At 40.1% G+C, this 25,007-nt stretch overlaps 1 protein-coding gene across 1 annotated transcript in view; it reads right to left on the bottom strand.

Moving 5' to 3' along the window:
- Positions 1-11,290: 11,290 nt before the first annotated feature.
- The window catches only part of KLF13 (KLF transcription factor 13), a 28,160-nt gene continuing 14,443 nt past the window's right edge, over positions 11,291-25,007 (bottom strand). Inside the window, exon 2 of the mRNA XM_036389922.2 lies at positions 11,291-11,895. Coding sequence (XP_036245815.1) covers positions 11,603-11,895 — 293 coding nt within the window. The 3' untranslated portion in view covers positions 11,291-11,602. The remainder of the gene's footprint in view (positions 11,896-25,007) is intronic.

Here is a 25,007-nt window from a genome sequence, read left to right as displayed (position 1 = left end):
GTGACAATGGAATTGCACCATTGAAAAATGTCTGTGTCACAGTTACTCAGGTCAGGGACACACTGGAAATGAAGAGGACGTTGCAGAGGCTGCCCCTTGAGGGAAATAAATGAAGAAAAAAGAAAAAGACCAAGGGTAGCTTGAGTGAACAATTTAAAGCAGCAAAAGGATCCTGAAATGGAAGTAGAGGATGTGGTTGATGTGCCAGCCATGTGCCTCTGAGAAGGGATGATGAAGGCTGCTTCAAGTACTTAGAGGGCTACACTAGCACCTGATAATAATGGTTAACAGGACTACTAAACAGCTAATCAAAACTCACAAAGTGCTGTGAATTGAAGACAAAAAAAAAAAACAAAAACAAACAAGTGGCAGTGGCTAGTGAAGGACCCAGCTATTAATACATTTTAATTAGAAGGTAAAAAACCAAGGTGACACATACCTTGTTCTGATAATTTTCCAGAATTTCTGTGTGCTAGCTGGGTTTGAATACAGTAACAAACACTTTCCACAAGGCTGGCTACTGTGTTACCAAGTGTGTTATACATTTGCCATTAGAGCTAAAGAATTTGCGGGGTTGAGAGAACAGGACACATGCAAGAAGGAAGATGGTTTTTAGGCAGGGCTGTGCTTATCTGCTGTTTCTGCTACAGCATCCAGATCCTTTCTGTGGAGCAGAATGTAGCTGTGGAGGAAAATACCCATGTTTTTCCCAACAATCTCCTATCTCAGGCCATAAAGCCACTTTTCTGGCCTTATAATTGTCCTGTACTTCAGGCAGATTATTTGAAGGACCTGGTGAGGGTGCTGCATAGTTTAGATTTTTCTTTCACTGTGTAACTTTATGTACAGGCCTGGGCATGTTCTCAGGTCCCAGCTGGCCCTCCCAAAGCCAGATCACAACACCCAGAGAAGAGGGAGCCTAAGCACAGCACAGACTTAGCCAAAAACACAGCCACAGCACAGTTGTGATTTAAGGCTGGCCATTCAGCTGTGCCTTTACTCCTATTTAACAGTAGTTAAGTGGTGAAGTGCTGTCTCCTTGAAAAGCTTCCCCTCTCTTAGCAAACATCACATAACATGCAATTTTTACAGTGACTGGCAGCATATTTTTACTCTGAAATACAGCCCTTCCATTTTAGATCTCCTTAATCACAGTGATTTTGTGGAGAATAACAAATTTCCCATTCCTGGACTTAAAACTTGACTTTTTTCCTTATTTCCTTCAGCATTAATTATCCCTCCTAAAAATAGACAGGTGTGGTCCAAAAATATCCAGTGGAGCCTTAATGAAAGGTTTCTTGCAGGGAAGCCAGCAGCCAGACCTGATTTATTCACCCAGTCTTGTTGTTTTTGCAGACCCACCCTGCACCAGGTTCCTGTTTCCAGGCTTGCCTCTTATTTGCTCACCCGGTTAATCAGTACAGCTGCCTGCGAGGACACGTGAAGGGGAAGCCATCCCCTACACAGTCTTCTGGGGAGGTTGCAAAGGTGGGGAGTGTGGCTGCCTTCAAACCTTCTGCCCCTGAGAGTGGCTCCTCTCGTGCAGGGAGGAAGGTGCATGAAGGTCATTTCCTTTGCGGGACCGGCCAAGCTGCTGTGCCTGGGAGCACGGGTGTCTCCATTGGCTGGCTCTGTAAGCTGGCAGCAGAGGAGGGATGGCATTCCTGAACAAAACTTTCTTCTTCTGTCCAGTCATCCTGTTCCTCCCAGCAGGCTGCAAACACCATTTGTACAGCAACTCCAGAGAGGGAAACTTTGGGATTTGTGTGGTGGTTTGACAGGAAATGTGTTTTTTGGGATGCTGTGTTTTTGGCCAATGGATATTCAGACTTTAATATTGGCATTTAACCTGGCCATTTAGGACATGGACACGCCTCTGAGAACACGGGGTTAAAAGCAGAGCTCTCCCTTGGGAGGGTCCTCTTGGGTTTCCGGCGGGAAAGAGTTCGGGTCTCTCCCCCGGCCCAGCTGCTGGCTGGGCAGGGGGAGGGGAAAGCCATGTGGCCAAGAGAGGTAGGCCTGAGCCCGGGGGTGGAAGGGTGGAAGAGAGAGAGAGAGAGACACTGGGAGCCATCGGGCAGCCCCCCCTGAGAGACACAGAGAGAGAGAGAAAGAGAGAGAGAGACGCTGCCTGGGACTGTAACCTTGAGACTTGATAAACATGGGCCTGCGCCGGCAGCACGGCTGGGACGGAGAAGAGGGGGGGGTTCAGCCAGCCACTTGTAGGAGCTTTTAACCCCTTTTCAGAGAATGAGAACTTTACAGATCATTGACCTCTCCTGGAAGATAGAGTGGAAGATGAAGAAGGAATGTGCAAGTGTGAGAGAGGTCTGGGCGAGTGAGAAATAGTGGAAGAATACAGAAGAACCCTAGTGGGAAGAGATGATGGAGTGGTTTTTGCTGGACTCTTTTTGTATAGCCATGGACAGAACCATGTTCCTTGTGATACAGAGACTGCATTCTAGGGGGAGGCAATGGCCTCAGAACCAAGAGGGTTCAGTGTTGGTGCCCCTCGGCCCCAGGGGGTGAAAAAATATGGGGGGGACAGGTGTCCCAAAGGAGAGATTGTGGGGACAGGTGTCCCAAAGGAGAGACTGTGCCTTTTTTGGATCGGGACAGAGCATCCTTAAAAAGACAACCCTAGAAGCAGTTCTGGTCCGTGTTCAGTGGTGAGAGCACTGGACAAGAAAGGAAGAGGTCACGACGGCAGATGTACTCCGGGCGGTGCCACGAGTGACACAGAAACACACGAGGCTTCAGCTGTGTTTCCAGGGGAAGCCCATGGTACAAGAAGGACTCCTCTCCTCTTGATGAACTGAGGATTGATTGTTTGAAGAGTGGTGCTGGACTAAGAGTTGGTGATTTGAGGAATAGATGTATTGGAAATTTGGTGGGGGGAGGAGGAAATGTATTTGTAAGGTTTTCATTTTCCCTGTGTGTCTGTTCCTTATCTGTAGTTGTAGTGTAGTTAATAAAGTTTTGTTTTCTTTCTTCCCTAAGTAGGAGCCTGCTTTGCTTATTCCTGGTCACATCTCACAGCAGCTACCAGGGAGAGGGTATCTTCATGGGGGCACTGGCATTGTGCCAGTGTCAAACCATGACAATTTGTTACAAGACTTCCGAAGTCAACAAAATGCTTGGAAGTTAAACCAAACCTGCAAGGCCTTGCAACTTCATGGATCATTTCAAAGGGTTTGAGTTGGTTCTCAAACTCAGCTCTGAGGAGTAGTGATTCTGTGTTTTGGTGTAGGAAGTCTTGATACAGCCTGGGTTTGGGGCCAGCCACTTGTGGGTGTGCCCATCTCACTACTCTCCTCTGGGCAGATGGTAGCTGTGATGTTGATTCTTAGACGTACTATGTGAGCTTCCAAGTGTGGCATTTAGAGAGTCCCAAACTGACATCTTTTTTGCAAAGGGTGGGGCATGAGGCTTGAGGAAAAAAATGCAGGGCCTTTGAAGTGCAAGGCTTTGAAGTTAAAAAAAAACTAGCAAATTTCTGTTGCAGTTCACTGTCTCTGGAAAATCTGGAAGCTAAGACTTTTGCCCAAAGAGGCTGGGTAACGTTTAAAAGGAACAGACTGGGGAAGTGTGGGTTTAATGTTTTACCTGTTTATGCAGTGGTGGAGAAGCTAAGCTTGATTCAAAGAGTGTGTACCAAAAAACACTGTCAGTCTCTGCCTTCCTTCTCTTCCACTGTGAGACTGAGTGCATTCAGATCACGGACATAAAATGTGTGTGTGGTGGAAGGAGGAGGGAGGAATTTTTCTCTTGCCGTTGCTATTGTGTTTTGTTATGTTTTGTGTCTGTTCAGTTTGTCTCCAGGATCAGAGAAGTGACTCAGAAAGTTATTTCCACAATAGGAGAGCATGGGAAAACACAAACATTAGTCTCTTAAAGACACACAGCCCTGTTTATCACATACTGACATGCCTCACTTTCTGACTGCTGGAATTGCTACCACAGGAGCTACCTTTCTCCTTTCTTTAGAACCCTGTCAGGATTTTGCACCTTAGGCCTTTCCTTTTGTCTCTAGAAAATTACATCAAACTTCCCTACCCTCTACTCCTTATTTTTCTATACTTATTTTCCCTCTCTTTAACTTACCTTCCCCATTTATTGCACCTCTCATCTGTTCCTCACATAGGCTCACCTCATCCCTCTTTCCATGCTGCCGTACACATGAAAGCCTCCAACCAGCACCATCTCTTATGTCCTTCAGCTGGGCCTTTTTTCTCAATGGTGTCCTCATATGCACCAACTTGGCAGTACCACACCTTCCCTCTGGGAGATGTCCCAGTCCCACCTGGTATGCCTCTGAACAAGCCAGCCTGGGCTCTATAAACCTTTGGGACCCTTTGGAGTATTCCCTGTAGGTCCTAGTGCTGCAGGCCTAGACCTGCTGTGCTCAGCCAAGCACGATCATCCAGTGATGCAGAGAAGAAACATCAGCTCAGCAGAAACCTGGCAGCAACAGCATCCTGGAGCCTCCCTTAGTCCCAGCCCCTGGTGCCAACCCCTCCTTTTTGACTGAATAGTTGTTTCAGCCAGCAGGAGCCAAAGATTAAATCTAACTCCTGCCAGTGCCAACCAGGTGGGACAAGTTGATCCTTTATTTACAATTATGATGAGGTAGCAATTATACTCTCGGGCTCTTTTCTCTTGGTGAGGTAGAGCTATTACTAAACTCAGTGGTTTGGTTTTGTTAGCACACCTTTGGGGCCTGCTCTTGCCTATAACCCCCCTCAGGTTCTCTTGTGTCTCTTTTCTTCTTCTTTTCTTTTTTTTTTTTTTTTTTTTTTTTTATGACTTGTTTAAATAATCTTGTTCTCTGAATTGCCCAAAGCACAGATCTGCCCAATAGCCTGTGTTCAGTCATGCTTCTCTCTTCCTCCTTGATGCTCACACATATGGGCATCCAGACTCCATCCTTTTTCTGCTGCATGCATTGAGAAACCTATTCAGAAAATTCCTCCCTTTCTCTTTATCCTCTTAGCTGTGCCAGCAATGCAATGTAGCTGGCTAAACATGTGTGCTTGCCTGCTTCAACTCTTGCTTAGCTCCCTTCTCTGCTGCTCTTGGAAAACATGCTGCAGTTTCTGCTCATCTCTGAAGGTGCTCCTTGCTTGCTTGCTTGCTCTGAAATTCTGCAGGAAGCCCCATGTGGATTCTGGTGCTGTACAAACCTCTCAAGTCAGCTGCTACAAACACTTGTCTCATTGTCCTCACCTCATTTTTATTTCAGTCTTCATCTTCTCTCACTTTTCTATCTCTTTCTATTGACCGTGTATTTATATTTATGTCACTTTAATCTCTTGCAGTCAACTAGCAAAGCATGCCATGGGTGTGGTTCCTTGAAAAGCCAGCACAGTGAATCTTAAGGTGGATTACTTTGAAGCCAGAAATTATACACAAGTAAATGGAAATAGGAAAATCCCACCCTAATTCTAGCACTATTCTTGCGTCTCTTCTGAAATGCTGGACTCCTGCCAAGTCTATGAACATTTCATGGCAAACGCTGAGTCACAGGCAAGACAGAAAGCCTTGCAAGACAGAAAAAGGAGGCAGGAGAGATGCACACTCCTTGCATTTAGGAACCTGGAGAGGAGAAGCAGGACAGAATGTATTAATGCACATTTCAGAGCGAGGGTGCCTGGGCAGGGAGGCACATTACGATATCAAGGCAGCAACTCCAGACTAGGTACAGGCATCGTCCTTTGGAGGGAATTGTTTCCCTTTTCTTCCTTCTAGCAAGTTCAGGAAACAATCTCTGACTGCACTTCTGTTATCAAACACGCAGGGGATCTTTCATTGTAGGAAGACTTCGGGAATGCCACTGTTTAGGGCCTGTTGTAACAAACTGTGCCTAGAAGTGTTGTGTAACCTCTATTCTCTAGAAACTTCAGATTCATTCCTTCACATCTGCCAATGCCTTATGTTTTTGAGAAAGTTGCTCAAATTTGTGTTTCAATTTTCCTATCTTTAAAATTAGGAAAGAACATTTCAGGATACTGTGAGGTTACATTGTCACTGTTTTGACATGGTACTGCCACTTGCAGAGATATCAGAAATTTGCAAAGAACTGAGCTTTGAAAGAAAGGATGGCTAACTCTCTGAACTTTAGGTCACACATATCAATCCCTTAACCATCTTGTAAAAATTGCAATATATACCACCTTTGAGAAAGGAATTTCACTATGCAACTACAAAATACCAGCTAAAGCACAGAATACAAAGCAAACATCACAAAAACTTTCAAACATTAAAAGACATCCCATTTTAAACAATAGAACTGGGTGAAGTTTAAATAAAGACACCAAACAAGATATCAAGTCTCAAATGAACAGCAGAAATATTAACAATTGATGCTTTTTAGGTGATAAATAGAGAAGGAAATTAATAGAAAACCAATATCTCATAGTTATAAGTTTTATTTTGGAAAATGTAAACCTCACTAACCATGCATACAAGTTAAGACAATATTTTACAGTTCTTAATTTTCTTCCTTTTTTAATTTTTTTCCTTTTATAGTTGCATAGGACATTATCACAATATATAACTATGCAATACAAAATACATAAAAAGTTACAGCAGAGCAAGAATAGATGAACCTATAACTGTACAACTGTAATACTTCAATGTAGTGATTTAAAGAGTTGAAAGTGAGCCACAGAAGCTTTCATGTGCTGCTGACAAGCCTGTACAAGTGAGAGTGACACTGGCAGCTTTACAGCTCACTGCAGCTGGAAGTTTAGCTGTGAACACCTGCACGCTCCCCCACTCGGGCATGTGCTGCTGGAAAAGCACATGTGCACGCACACACATGCCCCCCACATGCACAATGTACACAAGTAAATGCACCTGTAACCAGAGATGAAACTCAACCACAAATCTCCAACAGGTTCAAAAAGTCCAAATGCAATGGCATGTGGATCTAGGAATTTGGTTCAGGCCCATCACTAGTTATAATGAAATGGATACCTATTTTTGCTCTGTGGAGATCCCTTCATTAGTCAGTGTGTAGTATAGACACACTGCTGTGTATTTATGTATACACACATACACTATACAATACACACATATATATCTATTTATATATATATGTGCATATGCTTATATAAATCCATATATATAAATAAATATATATTTATAAAAACCTATACCAGTGGATGGGCTTTTGCATTCTATATTCTGGCTTATGGGATAAACAAGAATAATTTGGGTATTTTCTTCTGCCTAAGGCTATAGCTCTTATCCCCAAGAGTTACAAATACAGATGTTCATCATACCATTCACTGACATAGACTAGATGTTAGCACCTAATGCACAAACAGATGGTGTGATGGAGTAAATAAAAGAGCACCTCAAAGTTAGTTTGTAGGCATGACTGATTAAATTAGTAAATCTAATGGCAATTAAAAGGCAAAAACAACACTGCACTTCACAAAGTACAAATCCTGTAACTCATGGCAAAACACTGGAGACGAGCAGTTGTGAAACAGGTGTGCTCCTCACACAGCCTTTACTGCCTGGCTGTGTGAGACAAGGAGAGTGCTGAATGTCTGGGTAGAGGGTGATGAGGTTTAAAGGTGTGCAGAGGCTTTCATAGCTACAACTTCTCGCAAGGGTTAATGCAGTAAAGAGGCTGAGATACAGACAGGAATTAGGCATTACCATCGAACAGAGGCTTCTGATGACTTGTCATAAATACATACCTTTGCAGTAAACAGATACTAGGCATGCATTGTAAAAGCAAGGAATAATTAATTTGCAGATACAAAAAATTCTCACAAAATCTAGCTGCCAGGAATTTACCAAGACTGCTTTCTAAGAAGCAGGATGGAAACTGAATTCATGTTGCCATTAGGCCTTTGCACAGGGAGAGGTTAATGGAAGGAGTGAATGAGTTTCTAAGAGCATCTTCAGTTTCACCTGGTAGCGAGGTGATGATTCCTGTAGAAAGGAACCAACTCAACACTTAGAGAAGTTAGAATCATGGCTGGAGAAAAACAAACTTTCCAGGGCTTTCTTAATAATAATAAAGCTGTTGCTATAATCTGAAATGAAAAAAAAAAATCACAGCAATGTTGTATTTTGTGAGAACACCTCAACAGATTGCATGGGGAAAGGAGGAGGCAGGAGAAATGCACGCTCCACTATTTCCTGAGTGTGACATGTCTGTTGCTGTGCCAGAAGACTGATTTAGATTACACTGCTGGGTGAAACAACAGAAAGGTAAGAATCTGAGGTTAGTTTGGATCAGCAAACAGATTTCAAAACATAATTTGTGCTGTTCTGACCTCTCATGTCTGCAAAACTCAGGAGGAACCATCACGAGAATAGAGTCCAATGACCTTGCTGATCACCAGACATTTCTAGCAGATGCTAGAAAACCCCATTCTTTTCTCATATGAAAATATTAAGAGAAGTTTTGTTTACATTCAATTTTGGAAAATATTAGTGATTTGGAATTTATCATTTTATCCTAAAACTATAAAGTTTTAAACCTCTAATGGAAATATTTGAAACTCTATCTGGGATTTTAAAACACAGTAACTTGACTGTCAGCCTAATACATCCTGAGGTATTTACAGCTGAGATGTAAAAACAAAAACGTTTTAATGACCAATTTCAGAGTATTTTCTGAAAGTGTTGTTATGTTGGCTATATATAGCCCCATGGTGTTCTCATTAAATGAACTGACTTAACTGAAAATTTTACTTTGAACCAATTTATTTTCTCCTGCTTAAACTTGAACAATTATTAGTAAAATCTATGAAGTATATGAGTAAAATATTACTTAACTGTTCGAGTTAGAGATTACATAGTTCTCTGTCCCTCAGAATAGGTTGTCCCAAAACCTTTATTTATATCCTATAATCTCAGTACTGATAAAACCTGGTGCAAATATTCCTTCTCCAGGCTAGTAAAACAACTTGTTTGTAATGCATAAACTGATTCATGCTGAATTATTAAGTCCTAAATAAATGAAATTGAGTGGTTCCTCCTTTCCTGAAGATTAAATGATGCTCTTGTTTGAACAGGTGATTTTACAGCGAAATGAATTGGGAACATGAAGCCTATAATGTTTGCCAATACTTAGTGCTCCTTTTGATTTTCTTGTTCCCCTGCTTCTCCATATATCTCTCTTAAGGTATAATGATAATGAGAAATGAGTTTGACTTGTTTTGAAGTATGTGCACAAGACAGAGCTGACCTGTAGAATTCCTTGAGCTAGATATCTGAAATGCTTCTCTACTAACTCCAGCACAAGAGCACTTCTAGGAGTGACAGAAATTATTGGAATGTGAATTCCTGTTACCTGAATTCTATCAAGTTGTTAAAATTGTGCATCTCAGCACATGACATTAAAAAAAAAAGCAAATAGGAAATCTGTTGAGGCCAACAGATCTGGTTTTCCCCTAACTCCACAGCTTGGGCAACTCATCACATTAACTCTATTTGTCATCTTGCAAAAAACCCTTACTGTGTTCTTTCATTTTCTGTGAAATGAAACAGTAGAATTGTGCCTCTCACAACTTCCAATTCAAAGGGGGAAATTCACAGAGGTGAAATCTGGAGCAAATGAACATGAAAAAATACTGAAACATCTGCATTTGTTTAGATTTATAGTTGTATTTGTATTGATAAATACTTAGTGTATTTATCTGTACAAATAATAGAAGGTGTAGTATTAGGAATAATGTATATTATGGAAGTACCTATGAAACTACTTGGAAATCTATATTAGCTTCTCACAGTTAACATACAGTACAATAAAACCTTGCAAAACTGGATCAATGCAAAGCAGCAAGTAAGATACAGGTTCAATGGGAATCTGGAGGCATTCACTTAATATCAAATGACAGGTTTGGCATAGAGAGTTTCTTTTCACCATGCTACACTTAACTGCATTTATACCCTACAGAAAAAAAAAAAAAACCAAAAAAAAACCAAAAAAACAAACAGCAAAAATCCCAAAATTCCAGAATCAAAAGGACCTGAATTGATAATATGCACCATCAGACCCAGACAAACCAAGGAATGTGTATTTGCTGCCAGTGAGGTTTTCAGTACATCACTATGTTTCTGGTCTGTTACTATCTTTTCTACCATATAAAACATAAAAACCCTTGTGCTCTATCTAGTGTTAGATATTCGAAAGTTATTGAAAACTAGCCAATATTCCCTTTCTATTATTAAGCATAAATAAGAGCACCTTGCTTTATGCTGGTATGTGTATTTTTGAGAAACCTGAAGTAGTGCTGAGCTATAATGTAATTTTATTTTAAACTTAAAAATGCATATTTTATTATTCCAGTCAGAAGATACCTTATGATTTTCACTTCCTTCTATCAACGACCACAATTTTGATGCAACAGAATACAGAAACTATGTCTTGGCCAATTTTTCTTCTAAGATACAGCTGTACAGTAGGTAAGTACCTTGATAACAGTTTTGGTGGGCATTGGTTCAGTAATGCTATTTCCGTAGTTAATTAAAAAACAAAACAAAACAAAACAAAGGAAGAAGAAATAAAGAAAATTGTTCAAGTCAGTGTGGTTTGATTGAATATTCTGTTGGTCCCATACTGAACAGGCAGTGCAGACAGCTTAACAGCTTGGAGAGAGTTGACAATAGAATGCCTCTGAGACTCCAGGCCACCTTGCCATAAAATGTTACCCAGTGTAAATTTGTTTCTTTGTGATTTAGGTTACTCATTTAAGGCATCTTGTTGAGAATTTTTCCGCAGAATTTTATCTAGCAGGAAACAAACCAACAAACAAGTTTATCAATGTCACAGAGATTTTTGCAATTGGAAGTTGGCTTTGGAGCATCTTCAGCAGATGTGAGAAGACAACTTGCTACCATAGGCAGAGGGCAGCTTGAAGAAAGACAAGGTTCCTGTTTGGAGGCTCCCCAACACAGGTATATAATCAGGAAAATGAGCAATGGAAAAGTCCAGTACTACATTCCAGTATTAGGCTGGTTTCTGTATTGTTTGCTTGTTTTTTATTTTTTCCCCAGTGTGTGAAAGAACCTAACAAAAAGCTTCTGAGTGCAATTATATTTACAGAGTAAGGCTGTGGTTAGGGTGTGTCTTCATTGTAATTATTGTGTAACATAAATATCCATCCCTGAGAAAAGAGAAGGGGGACATAAATCCAACACAGTTGATTTTTAAGTGTATGTATGCTTATATTGTGCAATCCGGTTTTACAAACTACTTCAACACCTGAGGTGAATTAAGCAGATTTTTTCCTTTTTTTAGATTTTTCTTTTTAGATTTTTTTCCTTTTCTTATAAAGAATAATGAAGAGGATCCATATATGGTTGCAAAATATATGAAATATGGAGACAGCAGGAGTCGCTAAGTGTAACATGTAAGTTTGTCTGTCCATGAGGTTAGAATAGCCACTTGTGTGGTTGGGTAAAGAAAATCTGACTAAAAATTGCAGTGGGAGGCAGCTATTTACTGATTTTTAAAAAAGAGAGGGTGGGAACTGAAGGAGGGGAAGCAACAGAGTTTTTTAACTGTGTGCAACACAAACAAAACTCCACGTTAGGCATTAGAGGCAAAGTGCTGACATCCAGTGCAGGTAGTCTATGGGGAGCTGGCGGGGCTGATCGTGGGGCTGGAGGCGTCCGAGCGGCTGTAGTCACTGACAGAGCCTGTCCTGGAGCCGCTGCCGCTCCGCCTCTTCAGCATGCTGGGGTGGAAGTTGGCGTGCCGCCGGGCGTGCTTGGTCAGGTGGTCGCTGCGCATGAAGCGTTTCTCACACAGCGGGCAGCTGAACTTCTTCTCTCCGGTGTGAGTGCGGTAGTGCCGGGCCAGCTCATCCGAGCGAGCAAACTTCTTGTTACAGCCCTGCCAGTTGCATTCAAAAGGCCGCTCACCTGCAGGGAGCAAACACGGCACGATTAGACGGGAGAGCAGTGTCTTCCATGAGCTATTTTTTTGTATGCAGAATATAGAATAAAAAGGTTGGAAGCAGGGTGAATGCCACTTGGCACTAAGTGGATGGAGGTGTTATTCTCTGCCAGAGCAGGCTGCTGTGGTATTCCAACCCATTTAAAAATGCTGTCAGACTAGTCATATACCTTGTTTGATAACTGGGTCTTCAGGGATGCTGGGTTCCTGATCCTTTCATGGATATCTCATATCTCTTGTGGTTTCTTGAACTTTCTGACTTAATAATAGCTGTACTGAGCTTTATAGTATATTCACTTATTCCTCCAAGCTGTCCCTATGTGTCTGACCAAGTGCTGAAGTTAAGAAGGCATGATGAGGTCTTCTCCAGCTATTTTAAAAGTTATGGTAAAAATGCAAAACGGCAATTTTGAGGCAGCAGATGTGATGTATTCTCCACAGCTGTGCCTGTGTTTTCTGCATTTACTACAAAGTACTGCAGTTTCCCTTGTTCACTGCCTTGGGTCTCACTCAGAAGTGAGGCAGGGGGCGCTGTATTCCAGTAAGGGACAGGTGTCACCTTGAGGGTACCAGCCTTTTTTGAATATCTAACATAAACCTCATAAGCTGTGGCACTTAAGCTTGGAGCAAAGAGCAGTGAGCTCACAGAAGGAGCCATCTGGTGACCTGGTACAGCTCGGAACAGATCTCAGCCATGGGACAGAGGCCTGGTGCTGCTTTAGGGCCATGCACTGTGGTAGATGTGCAGTCTAGGAAGCTCTGCAGAAGCTGCAGACAGAATTAGCATTGTTGTTGGGTAGATGGGTATCTGGAATCTATTCCCAGCTTCATCACTGATGTACAGCATATGAGGAAGCACCTCATGCTTCCATCCTTAGTTTCTCCATTTCATAAAAATGAAAACGTTGAATCATGAAATTTGCTGTCTACTACTTCTGCTTATTGGTTTGGTTCTTACTGTCACTGAATCTGAACATCACACGTTCTTTCATTGTTATTAATTGAGAACAACTTATTCTTTTGTGAATACCTAAATACATAGACTTAGCATTTTTGGTAGTTGTAATTTTAGTAACTTCCTACTTGCACTAATCCTAATGTTTCTAATTCTGAATAGCCTGTTCAAGAGTCCCAGAGAGCCACATAAATTCTAGACCAAAATAAGAAATAGAAGTTCTTTCCACAGTACACTGAATAGGAAATAAAGAAATAAATTAGCCTCCTGGAGAAACTCAATACACCTCAATTAAAACTGTCTGAGATAAAAACTGACCTCAGCAAATCTTCAATCTAAGCAGCCGATAATCTGCTTAAAATTCACAGATCTGGCAATAATATTTATCTTCAGAATCTGCTCGGGAGGCTCCTGCTCAGAAAAACAGTTCTGTAGGTTCCTTTTCTCTCTGTTGATGAGGCCTCCAAGATACTTCAGGACAAATCTCAAACAGTGTCTCAATGAACAGACAAGCAAGTCCTTTTAAAATAGATTTTGTTCAATAATCTGGAAAAAACAAGTTTCCCTGATGTTTCCTTGATTATTTAGGAGAAAGACCATAGCTCATTAAAACAAATTGCTCTTAAGCACATTTGGTGGATTTCATTACACCTACAACCACAATGCATAATGCAGTGGTTGCATCTGTGCAGTACACACAGATACTGTTGTACGGAGAACTGTGACCACCCTGCCTAGGACTGCATAAGGCACCAAAGATGAACAGAACTGTGGCTTCCCCTGACGGAGAGCCTAAAAATCTCAGGGTTACACAGATGAATTTAAGAACAAAACCACAACCAACTAGATTTAAAGGATATAATCTTGTTGCATAAAATCCATTGCATAAAATCCATGCAAATCCATTCAGTGTCTTCCCTAGCCTTATTCTGCCTGCAAACTGTCAGGGACTGAACTCTCCATCTGCTGCTAGAAACAGGAAACAAACGTATTCTGGCTGTTTGTCATATATCCAGTTGTGTTCTTAGATATATTCTCCCTGTGGTGGGACATGCCTGGGGTGTGACAGCCCTGTTGTGTGACCACATTCACTGGTCTTGTCCCTATGTTTTGGTCATAGCAGAGGTACACATCTAAGAGGGCTTTAGAACCCTTGGGAAGAAGGGCCAGTGAGGCATGGTCTTGGGGTAGATGTGGCCTGCAGAATTAGAGTTCCTCATCCCTGAGCTATGGCATCAGTTTTTGCTAAGACAATGGTCTTTGGAGGTTTCTATTGTCTGAGTTAACATTTCTGTTTATTTTCATTACAAATGGTATCAGCAAATGTTCTTCACTTGAAGAACTGTCCCATGAAGTGAGTGCTTTCAGACAAGGAAAGCAAAAGTTTTCATGCAATGTTTTGCATTGCTGTTGACACCACCATGAAGCAGAGGGAAAATGGCACCTTCTGTTCTGATCAGTTTAATGGCACCAGCTGCTCCTGTCCATGATTCTAGCATTTGGGAGCCAGCAGTAGGCACAACATTCCAGTTCCTAAAGAGAGACGTGCTTCTGAAGCAGGATTGTGTAAGCTCAGTGTTATCCAGCACTAGCAGGTGATGAAGGTATTGCACAACTTATCTCCCCTTCTCCTCACTGCACATCAGGTCCGGATAAGAACATTCAGGTTCCCACTCATCTGTCTGATTTGATGTTGATGGTGGTGAGGATTTGGGTGCTGAGCCAAAAAATGTGGTATTTCTTCCACTATATTTCTACAATTCCTGTACTTCTCCTTCCTAGGGACTATTTTCCCCCTCAGTCCTCTCTAGTCTTCATTTTATATCTTCTTGGTACTTGGTTTTAAGTTTCTTGGCCAAGTGATTTTCCACTGACAGCTGGCATCACTCTAGTAGTGGTAACAGTTCTTTAGAGTACTTCCCAGCTTTGTTGAGGTTTAGCAATTCCTCTTCAAAGAAAAACTGTATTGTGAGGAAATGCTGGGTGCCTTGTGTGAAGATATAAGAGTCATTTTTATTGTTCATAAAAAATTAGTACACAGTCTGGAACAAAGTTGCTGGGGGGTATTAATTAAGGCAAGACCCAGCTGCTGCTCCAAAACCACACATGGAAATTCACAGTCTGTCATCATTCTCATCTCTCAAGCAGAAGGGATGTGGTTTTCTGTGCAGGTAGGTTATATAAATGTCCTTTTACCAGCAGTAAAGCAACCAACAGAATGAGAGATTATATGAATTGATTGCTTAATCTCATTAGGGAACATGCAGCCACAGTACAATGTTCCTACATAAGCAATAACCCCTGGCCATGTTGTACTCAACAGAGAGCTTTCACCATTAAAATGGCTGTAACATGACACAATAAGGACTCTTTCAGCTCCATTTCAGGCAATGTTGAAGTCAGAATTTTACCTCTATACACTCAGTGAAGAATTTGATCTTATAGATAATTGTAGAAGTGTTTTCAAGTATCTTAGATATGGGAGGAAACACATCAAGCATGTGAATTTGTACACTGAGAGTCTTAATGCTGTGCCTTGGCAGCAGCAGTATCTTAGTGCATTATGAGCCTTACGAACAGGTCTCCAAGAGTCCTAAGTTTCCAAAAGATAAAGGTCCTTGTAAATAAATTAATCAAAATGCAACTCTGCCTTCTTTATCTTTGGAGAGGCAGGCAAAAGATGCATTTAAAAGATAAGGAATACTGTAATTTTTTTTTTTTTTTACCATTTAAAATAGGTTTGAATATTCATGTTCCAAATTCTACTAAATGGTAACCCTCCTAGCTCTTTTGCCAGGGCACATGGCATCTAACTTGTGTTTAAGTTACACAAACTGATGGAAAAACATCACATTAGAGAATTAGATTCAGCTGATCTCAACTGAAAATTACACAAGCAAGAACATTTTTGGCTTTTTCCTGACCTTCATCCAGTAAAAAAAAAAAACAAAGGTAGTGTAAAGGCACATTAAGGAACTTGCAGCGCTCACCAAGTGAAAGTACGTGAGCTCTGCAGGTGCACGGAGTTCTGAATTCCTTTCAGGGGCACAGGCCTTGCTGCTCATTGCCTGGCAGAGCAGCCTGCCAAAGGAAACCCAGAGTTGCCTGGGCTATAGAAACGGCATTAAAAAAATGCACCTCTATCCTCTCTTGCTGGAAAGGATTCGGAAGTAACTAGAGCCAGCCTGTTCCTATGATATTACAGAAAGGTCTTTTGTATTATTCTGTATTTTTCAACCATTGTATAGTGAGGCAACTGTATGTAGTTATGGGAAACAAAATCTAAAGAGATGGTGGCACCAGATCTGATGTCTACTGAGCTTGATTTGTACAATCCTTTTAGTGCACATATAGTTTTAAAGACTCTTTTCCTATATAGTGAGCCTCCTGTACAGACCCTGGAGTAATCTGCTTCCTGCCTCACCAATACATCTGTCTGATATCCAGCATCTGAATATCAATTAAAAAAGATAGTAAGTACTGCCTAAGCATACTTTAAAAATAACCTACTACTGACTGAAATGCCCAACAGTTTGAGACAATTGTGAACCTAACCATTTTCCAACTTATAATGCAAAGATTAGGCAATTGTATGTGAAGAATTTGAAGTGTCCTATCCACTGCCCTACAGATTAGAGTAGCATCAAGTCAAACCACATACTGGGGGCTATTTTTTTCAATTTACCTCATGTAACAGCTCTGCACATTATGTTAGCATGTTCAAGCACATGTCAAGGCCATGCAGTAACAAAGAAATTTGTATCCTGGGAATTCAATGAGTGTCTGCAAAACCAGAAACAGTAAACCAGAAACAATTTTCTGTGATCTTTAATCTGTTCTGCTGCTTCCCAGAACAGGGTTGAATGTTGTTATTAAAACAGACTAGCAGCCTGAACATGCCGCTGGATGCTATTCTTATTATTTCTACATTTTCATATACATAATTAGGAGTATATTTAGGAACACAGATCAGCAGGCTGGGTGGGGAGGACGAGGGGCAGACAGTTAAGAGATGTGACTGAAGAGGCTTTCCTCCAGGAGAGGAAATGCTATCTTGGGAAAAACATTCAGCCAAGCAGACTATGTTCCTTGAGATGGGGCTATTATTTGGGAAAAAAAACCAACAAAAAACCCTCCAAAAATGAGGAAAGATCATTCTTCAATAGCACTGACATGTATTTATGGCTATTTTAATTTCTGATATTCTCTTGTTTATAAAAAAGTTCTTTTTGCATGGTCAAAAAAAAAAAAAGCCATAATCTCAGTGCGAGAGAGAATAAGGCTTTGATGTTAGGCAAATGGTGGTTTCTTTATCAAGTATTTAAAAAGAGATCAAAAATTTCCAAAGCCTCAGGTTTTCAGATTCCTATAAGATGAAACCACTTCGTTTTAAATTAATGATTTTAGGGGTAATATTTCATAACCAAATAAGCCAAATGCAATTGGGTTTTTTTACGTCTGCTCTTTGTGTCTGTCCAACAGCTTTGGAGTATCTCAGCCACCTTCACACACATCTAACAGAGGTAGCAAATTCAGCAATATTAAGCTTCACTAGTTCCAGGAAAATGAGGATGTTTTAGTAATGTTCTCAGTGAAAAGAGGAGTTATAGAGTGAATTAGACTGTCACTAGACACCGGAAACCTAGTGTGGAAGTGTAATGTGAATGTCCAAATCCAAGAAAAGCTCCTGTTAGAGTTCCCATGTTGCTGAACACTGGCACATAGGACACACAGCAACAGCAGCTAGGTTGCATTAGGACCTGCAGACACAAGCATGCAGTCCTGCTAATTCCATTATCTGTCATGTGACCTTTTTTCAGGAACTGGAGTTCTCAGAATTCTTGCAGGCACAAACCCAGGCATCTACAAAGTTCATTCACTTTAAAATGTGCACGTCTTTATTTTGACCTTAACAAATCCAGTCACTACATTTATAAATTACTGGATCTTATGTCTCCTGTGTGCTCAGGAAACTACTACTGAGCAGGAGTGCAACAGCTACCATAACATCCATGATTGAAATCCTTGGTTTATTTTCTGTACCTCAACGTTTTCATTAAGTTATTTAGACATGAATGTTTCTTGAAAGGGGAATTTCCAAGTGGCAAGTTTATATTTGAAGTCCATATGTGTTACCATTTGCTGTGGAAGTGTTTGTGTTACTCCATCTGGGAGCACAGATTACACCCTATGATTTATCTGTTACAGCCACAGTAACTAGAACAACTCAAATAGCAAATGACGAGCATGCACGGTCAGAGACCATAATGATAACAGCTACAATGCCAGAGAAATATAAGTAGTGAAAAATTCCTGCCTTAGCCTTAACCACAGATAGATGTGTCTGAGAACCAAAATAGCTCAGTTGGTGTGTTCCATGAAGATATCTGGTCCTCTAAAAAAAATTAACACTCGCACCAAAATGGAAACAATTTTTTTAAAGCAGATTGCATTCTATCAGTTATATTCTCAGCTTTAATTTCAAACTTGTTTGATAATGTCTTAAAAACACCATTTATAATAATTTCAACTACTTAACAGGATTTTTATCAGCCACATTTGCTTCTCTTTTGTCAAAGCAGAATCATTCAAGCCTATTCCATCTTTTTTTTCCCCCTCAGGATCCTCCATCACATAATCTTTCTATTGTCTAAAATATGCATTCCATCATATTTACTGAATCTTTTTTCAAGCAGGGGTGCCCAAGTTGAACTGCTCCAAGTATCTATAGCTTACCATTTTTAAAATAACCATGTTTTTTATCCTGTATTTTTGCACAGTGAATTAAGAATCTGAAATTTGAACCTGCTTTACCAAGTCATTTTCTGCCTGCCATTTTAACTCCTGATTGACTCCTGTTTAGTTCTTGCTTCATCTCTGCTGCACACCACTGTGTGTACAGTAAATTAAGTTCTGTGTTCCACTCCCAGCTGAAACTTAGTCCCAGACCATTTCACACAAGCAGCAAGTAGTTAGAAGTTATGTTTCAGGATCTGGAAAATAATTCTTACAGCAAATTCGCTTTAAAATGAAATGGCCACAAATCTAATAAAAGGAACTACTGCTATATTCTTATCTAAGATTTTGAATAGAAAAGGGAAATAAAGGCTAAAACTATGTGGGTAACATTTTTCCTGCTCAATTGAAAAATTTAAAAAAACCATTGAATTGCAGAATTTTGCAAACAAAGAAACCCATAGTAATTTTATTTTTAGTTGACCAAAATGTTTTACTTCTTTCAGTATGGATTTTGTAACACTATTTAAATTCCTTTAGCTCTGGGGACAGTTTTCAAGACAGTGAGTATGTTAATCTGAAATGAATTAATAAAATACACTAACACACAATTTTTCTGAAACAAAAAAACAATTTAAACAATTTTCTGATTACTTGTCAGTGAAAAACTCTTCACCAAAAAATGTAGTTCCTGTAGTTCTTGCTAGTAAAGAAATACAAACTTTCTAATATTCTTCATTAACATTTCTTGGCAGCTTTCTATCCATGAATACATTTTTATTAAGTGACTAACTTGAGATCTGATCTTTGAAGGGAACAACTTCATTTGTACTTTCTACTTCCACTAAACTCCCTGTGTTTATAAGCACAAGGGAATTCCAAAGACAGCCAAGGGTAACAACCATGAAAGTTTATCCTTCACAGAGAAATCTTGGAATAGATTTTAGATCTATGCTGAAAATGTGGCTGAGAATATGCCCTGTGGCATTGCAGTATGACCCAAAAAGCCTCGGGTGATTCTCTACAGCATGTTAAGTACAAGAAACATTTTCCGGAGTTGCGCTGAGTATCTTTCACTTCCTTCTACTTTTGTCCTCTGGAGTCATTTTGCAAACTGGTGGTTAAGTGATGCAGCCTTCAAAACACTGGGTCTGTTTTGAGTTCTCTCTTCAAAGAGCATAAAGGTGCACTAATGTGCCACACACTGCCATGACATAGAAACAACCAACCCAAAGCTCATGCTAGAAAGACCCAGCATATTTTCCAAATATGTATTTTTATGATCTTCTCTGCACTGCTACAGTATAATTCCATAGATATATAGTGAATTTTGTTTGGTTTTCTCCTCTCTAGCTATGTTCACACTGCTGTTCCTCTCTGCAAGAGAGTACTCCAAAACACAGGTAATCTTGCTGGGGAATTGAGAAATTCAATCCTTTCCTATCAACTGAAGATCATGGAAAAGCCCTTCAGGGTTTCCAATTTGAAATTCATATCTGTAGACCTGATCAATGAGATGCTACTTGTTTTACTGCATCCTTGTACTAAGACACAAAATGCCAATATTGGCTTTCTCCTGTGCAGTTTGTCACTTCCTGGTTTCAGAAGAGTTCATGCTCTATCTCCTCCTTACACAACCCTTCCCAGTCTTGTGTGTTCCTTTCTCTTTTGAAACTACAAAAAGTCACCTGCACTAGGCCAGGGCTTTGTGAAGCTCTGTAACACTACATCAAAGTAGTAGGGTGGATGGGGGTGTGGGTGTGTTAAATATGTTAAAGAGTTTTTCTCTTGAAACACAACCAGAGACAAAATCATTAAGGTGAGTTTAGCATTCAAGATTACTTCTTTTTATTGCGGGGCCCAGATATATCGATACAAATTTTGAAATCATCCTCTCTAGAAGTAACTGGAGTCTTAAAAGCTATTTCAGCAAAGAAGCTGAATTAGCTGAATAATTGCATGCATTGAAACAACAGCACTTCCATAACTTTCTGAATAATTAATTCACCTGGTCATCCACTCATGACTTAGGTATGAATGTGTGCATCTGATGACTTGATTTGATGCATCAGAAGAATGCAGTGGAATAGAAAAGCCAGCAGAAAGGCAACTCTGAAAGTGAAGGCTCAGAAAGGGGGTGTGAGGGAACAGACATGCAATGTCTAAAACACCCCTACGGCTTAGGGATTCCTCATCACTCTTTTAAGCAAGGGTCACAAATCTGCAATTACTAGCAAAATGATGGGAGTTCATTTAGTAAAAGTTGATGAGGGCATCTTTGGTTTTGCTCCCCTCCCCAGCTTCCCATCACAAAACTGCTAGGAGCCACAACAAAGAAGGCAAGAATCAATGTTCTTTCTTGTTGGTATCTAAAGCACTGAAATTTAGCAAAACAGCTCCAAATCCTTAGCAAGGTGTTTCTGGAGCACTTAGGGTTGATCATATACAAACATAGTAAGAGACGGTCCTCTCAGATGTAAACTTGCTCATTGATACGCTAGGTATTCTGGTTAGTCATGTTAGGTAAGGAGGAGATGCACACATGTGTCTTCTCCTCACAGAAGTATGAGTATGAAGGATGGTCCCCACATCTCACAGGGCAGTTTTCTTTTCAGGGCTATAAAAAACTTTGTGGCAGCAACTGCATTACTGCTGGATCTTCCAGGAAGCCTTGTCAAAGTCTACATAAATATTACCTCTCTTGACCCTTTTCTGTTGTATTTACTGTCGTTTTGCTATGTGACTGTACTGATAGCATGGGCACTCACTACCAGTAGAGGAATACCTGTTGGTCTGTAAAGTTGTGAGCAATCAAAACTCTAGCCATCTCCTACTGGTAGGAATCCACCATGGTATGGTAATTTAGACAATTGTATGACATGGTGTTTACAATGCATACAATTTCAAAAATAAGTTATTGATCTCCTTATAGTCCTATATGGATTTATCATTGTTACCTAATGCTCTTTGTGGATTCCATTTTAACACTGAAACATGAAGCTCACTATTTCACTCTCTTTTTCAAAGGTTTGGACACATGACCAAAATGGAGACCTCTCATCTACAAAAAGGGAGACATCTGAGCCATTAGGACACCCATGAGGCTGGAAATGTACCCAACTAACAGGGACAACTTCCATATCTAGGAGAGTGCAGACTGGAATGGACCCTGCCTGCCCCACAGGAATAACTCCTATTGATCATGCTTCCATTAAGTGCAATGCCTTTGTTTACATGGACTTTGGCCACATCCAGTTATAAAAGCAGCATTTTTTTTACCTTCTTGCTGGAATATATGGGTAAATAAAGCTCTTACACTGAATACTAATGACAAGCCTAACTTAAAAAATGAAAGGCAACAGCCTCAGCGACAGAGAGTTTATGTTCTAAGATAATGCAAACTAAATATTGGAGTTTCTATCAAAGTGAAGTACCAGCAATCGCTGCATATAATTTCTGTTCACTAAGCCTAAAACTCTTACTAGGGCTCCTTATCTCTGAGGCATTAAATCCTAGACCAGTGCTCAGTAAAACAGCTGAAATCCACTAATTTAAAAGAGTAGCAACTTCCACTTGATTTTCTCTCTCCTGTGGCTTGTTCCAAGAATGGAGATCAATAGCTGACCCTTTGACTTTGCATTTAAATGCCAGATAATTAAATTGTGTTATGCTGAAATGATGAAGTGATGAATTCTGGGGAGAGGAAGATGTATCTCAGCTATGTATCATTTGCAAACCACACTGAAGTAGGACACTCAGCAAAGAAGAGAACTCTGTAGTATAGTAGCCCTTTAATTACAGTATTTTTCTAATTTTTTCTACTCAGCTGTAGTAGATGTAATAAAGAAGGATGTAATATGTAATATTATGTAATATTAATGTAATTTTTAAATTATGTAATATTTATGTAATTTATGCAATGTAATAAAGAAGGATGATTATTTAAACATCTACTGTGAGTAGAAACTAAAAAAAAATCTGTAAAAGAGCCTCAAAACACATCTAGGTATTACTGAATGACAAAAAACTAAATGATGGTGATTTTTTTTTCCTTTTCCATTGGTCAATTAAACTTTCAAATAAATATACTTGAAAAGAATACTAAAAATCCAAAAAATCTATGTGCTAATCAGCAAATCTGACCTATTGCATCACCCCAGCAAAGGAATTTCAGCCTAGAGTTCTTGCCTTGAGCCAAAAATTTGTTGTTTAAGGGACTTTCTTCATTCCTTTCATACAAAGACTGTGGCTTCAGCATGGGTCAGAAAAGTCTGGTCTCTTAAAACAGACTAACATTGATGAAGGTATGTGGGATTTGGTTCTTTTTCTGTCTTGTTGATGAGCCAATTCAAACCTTTTAAAGGGACTACAGTAGGGCTCTCCAAATGCACGTAATAATAAAGCACTTTTTTATTGAACAAGTCCAGTTAAAAGTTGAAAGTAATAATGTGGCCCTTGATGAGTACATATGCTGGACTGAGGCCTTGTTCAGTCACCTGAGGTCTCATGTTACTTCTGTTGCAGCACCCTAGCAATGCTGATTTGTTGTCTGCTACAAGCTTTTCAGCTGCACCACTCACCCTTTGTTAGAGCAAACAAGTTGATTAATTGCAATGTTATGCAGACAGCAACTGAAGCCCAGAAAACAAACTCCCCAGACTTGATTCTTTCTTCTCCAGGAGGGAAAAATGTCTATCTGGTAGTGGAAACAACAGATCCAAGTGCATCTACAGGGAAGGTGCAATTAAGGTACCAACAGAAGCACAAGTTTTCCATTATAGACTCCTGTCTGGATCCTTCCTGTGCTACCTCAGAACTGCTCAGTCTGTTACCCAGCCCACTCTGCAAACCCAGAACAGCTCCAGATCAGACATTTGACTGATAGCAGCTCCATGGGAGCTCTGTACTATGACACTCCTTGGCATCCCATCCTTCTTTGGCCCACTCTTTACAGTGGACAAAAACACTATAGTCTAACTATAGGACACTTGCACCTCTCTTTCCAATCTGAGAATTTCTCTTTGTGAAGCCCGGGATTATGTGTCAACAGAGCTCACAGGCTCTCAAGCCATTCATTCTCAGTGGTGTGGTCATTGCATAGAGAAATTATGTATGCAGCAGAATTAACCAATAGGTACTCATAGATCAAATGGCAGGAACCAAAAATGGCATACAGTGACTTCTTAATGTGATAACTTTTTTCACAAGATTCTTTCACAAACATATCTCCATGGATAAAAACTTGAACCTGAAGATACTCACAGTGCAAGAATGTTTGAAATCAAACTGAAACTTCATAAACCATCCCTGTCTGTACAGTGACCACAGGAACGACCTCTGCAGTGGTTTAGACTGCTTTCAGTGAAAATCTACCTCACAAATTTTTAGTTGTGGTGGCTTTCAAAAAAATTTGCACAGTAATGTTCATGATCTGTGGTTAGACAATGGAAATATTTTAAGTGGGAGAGCAATTAAATAGGTAATGACCAATGATATTAATCTGGTGTGAACTGTGAGTGAATTCATGCTGAAATTGGGAAACTTTGGCTCCATGAGCTCTGCCCAGCAGTTGCATGACTAGCTGCAAAGAAGGAATCATATGACCTCATGAATCAGTCTTTTCTCTGTTGACATATCAATGACTTTTTTATTATTCTATTCTATTAAAAACAGGATAATGCTTGTAAAAGCAAAGATTATCAAATTAATGAAAGGCTGTCCTGCTATGCAAAATAACAGACTAAAGGATTATTCATCTAATCTGAGACCTGCACTTTATTTATCTGAGTTCTGGAAGACGATGAATGTCATTTGCCTCCAACTGAAGTGCACATACTTTGGCACGAACAGACCTTGCGGGTAAGTTATGACATTTCATGTGCACAGCAGCTCCCAGGATTTGGGGACAGGATGAGATTTCATTTTGCTAGAAGCCAAGCAAACAGAAGTTAGTGAAGTTGTCTTTGGCTGTAATTGTGAAATGTCTCCTTGTGAACTTTTGACCGGTTCAATCAACAACATCACAGTAACACAGCATGCCTGAAACATGGGGCTTCAGCATCTATAAGCACAGCTAAAGCTGTAAAGCTAAGTGAAAAACCTGATATTAAGAGTTTATTGCAACTGTATGGAAGAAAGAGGGAGTGGGATTTCCTGTTATTTTATTCTCATTATGGCTGGATTCTTTGCCAGAAGCAAGGTGGTGTTGAAGTAGTTTATGAGCAGCATCTGCCAATGGCCATGTTGAGCATCCAGTTTCAGGGAACAGGCAGCTCTGGAAAGTAGTTTTATGGGCTGATAATCAAAAACTAGATCTGTTGCTTGACACAAGGCAGCTACCATTCAAGGTATACATAAAACTATTGCATACCCACTAAAATCTTCTGC

This window comes from Molothrus ater, chromosome 13 (genome assembly GCF_012460135.2).
Source record: "Molothrus ater isolate BHLD 08-10-18 breed brown headed cowbird chromosome 13, BPBGC_Mater_1.1, whole genome shotgun sequence".
Classification (NCBI taxonomy): domain Eukaryota; kingdom Metazoa; phylum Chordata; class Aves; order Passeriformes; family Icteridae; genus Molothrus; species Molothrus ater.
The sequence above is the reverse complement of the archived record's forward strand: the minus strand, read 5'-3'. Positions and strand labels throughout refer to the sequence as shown.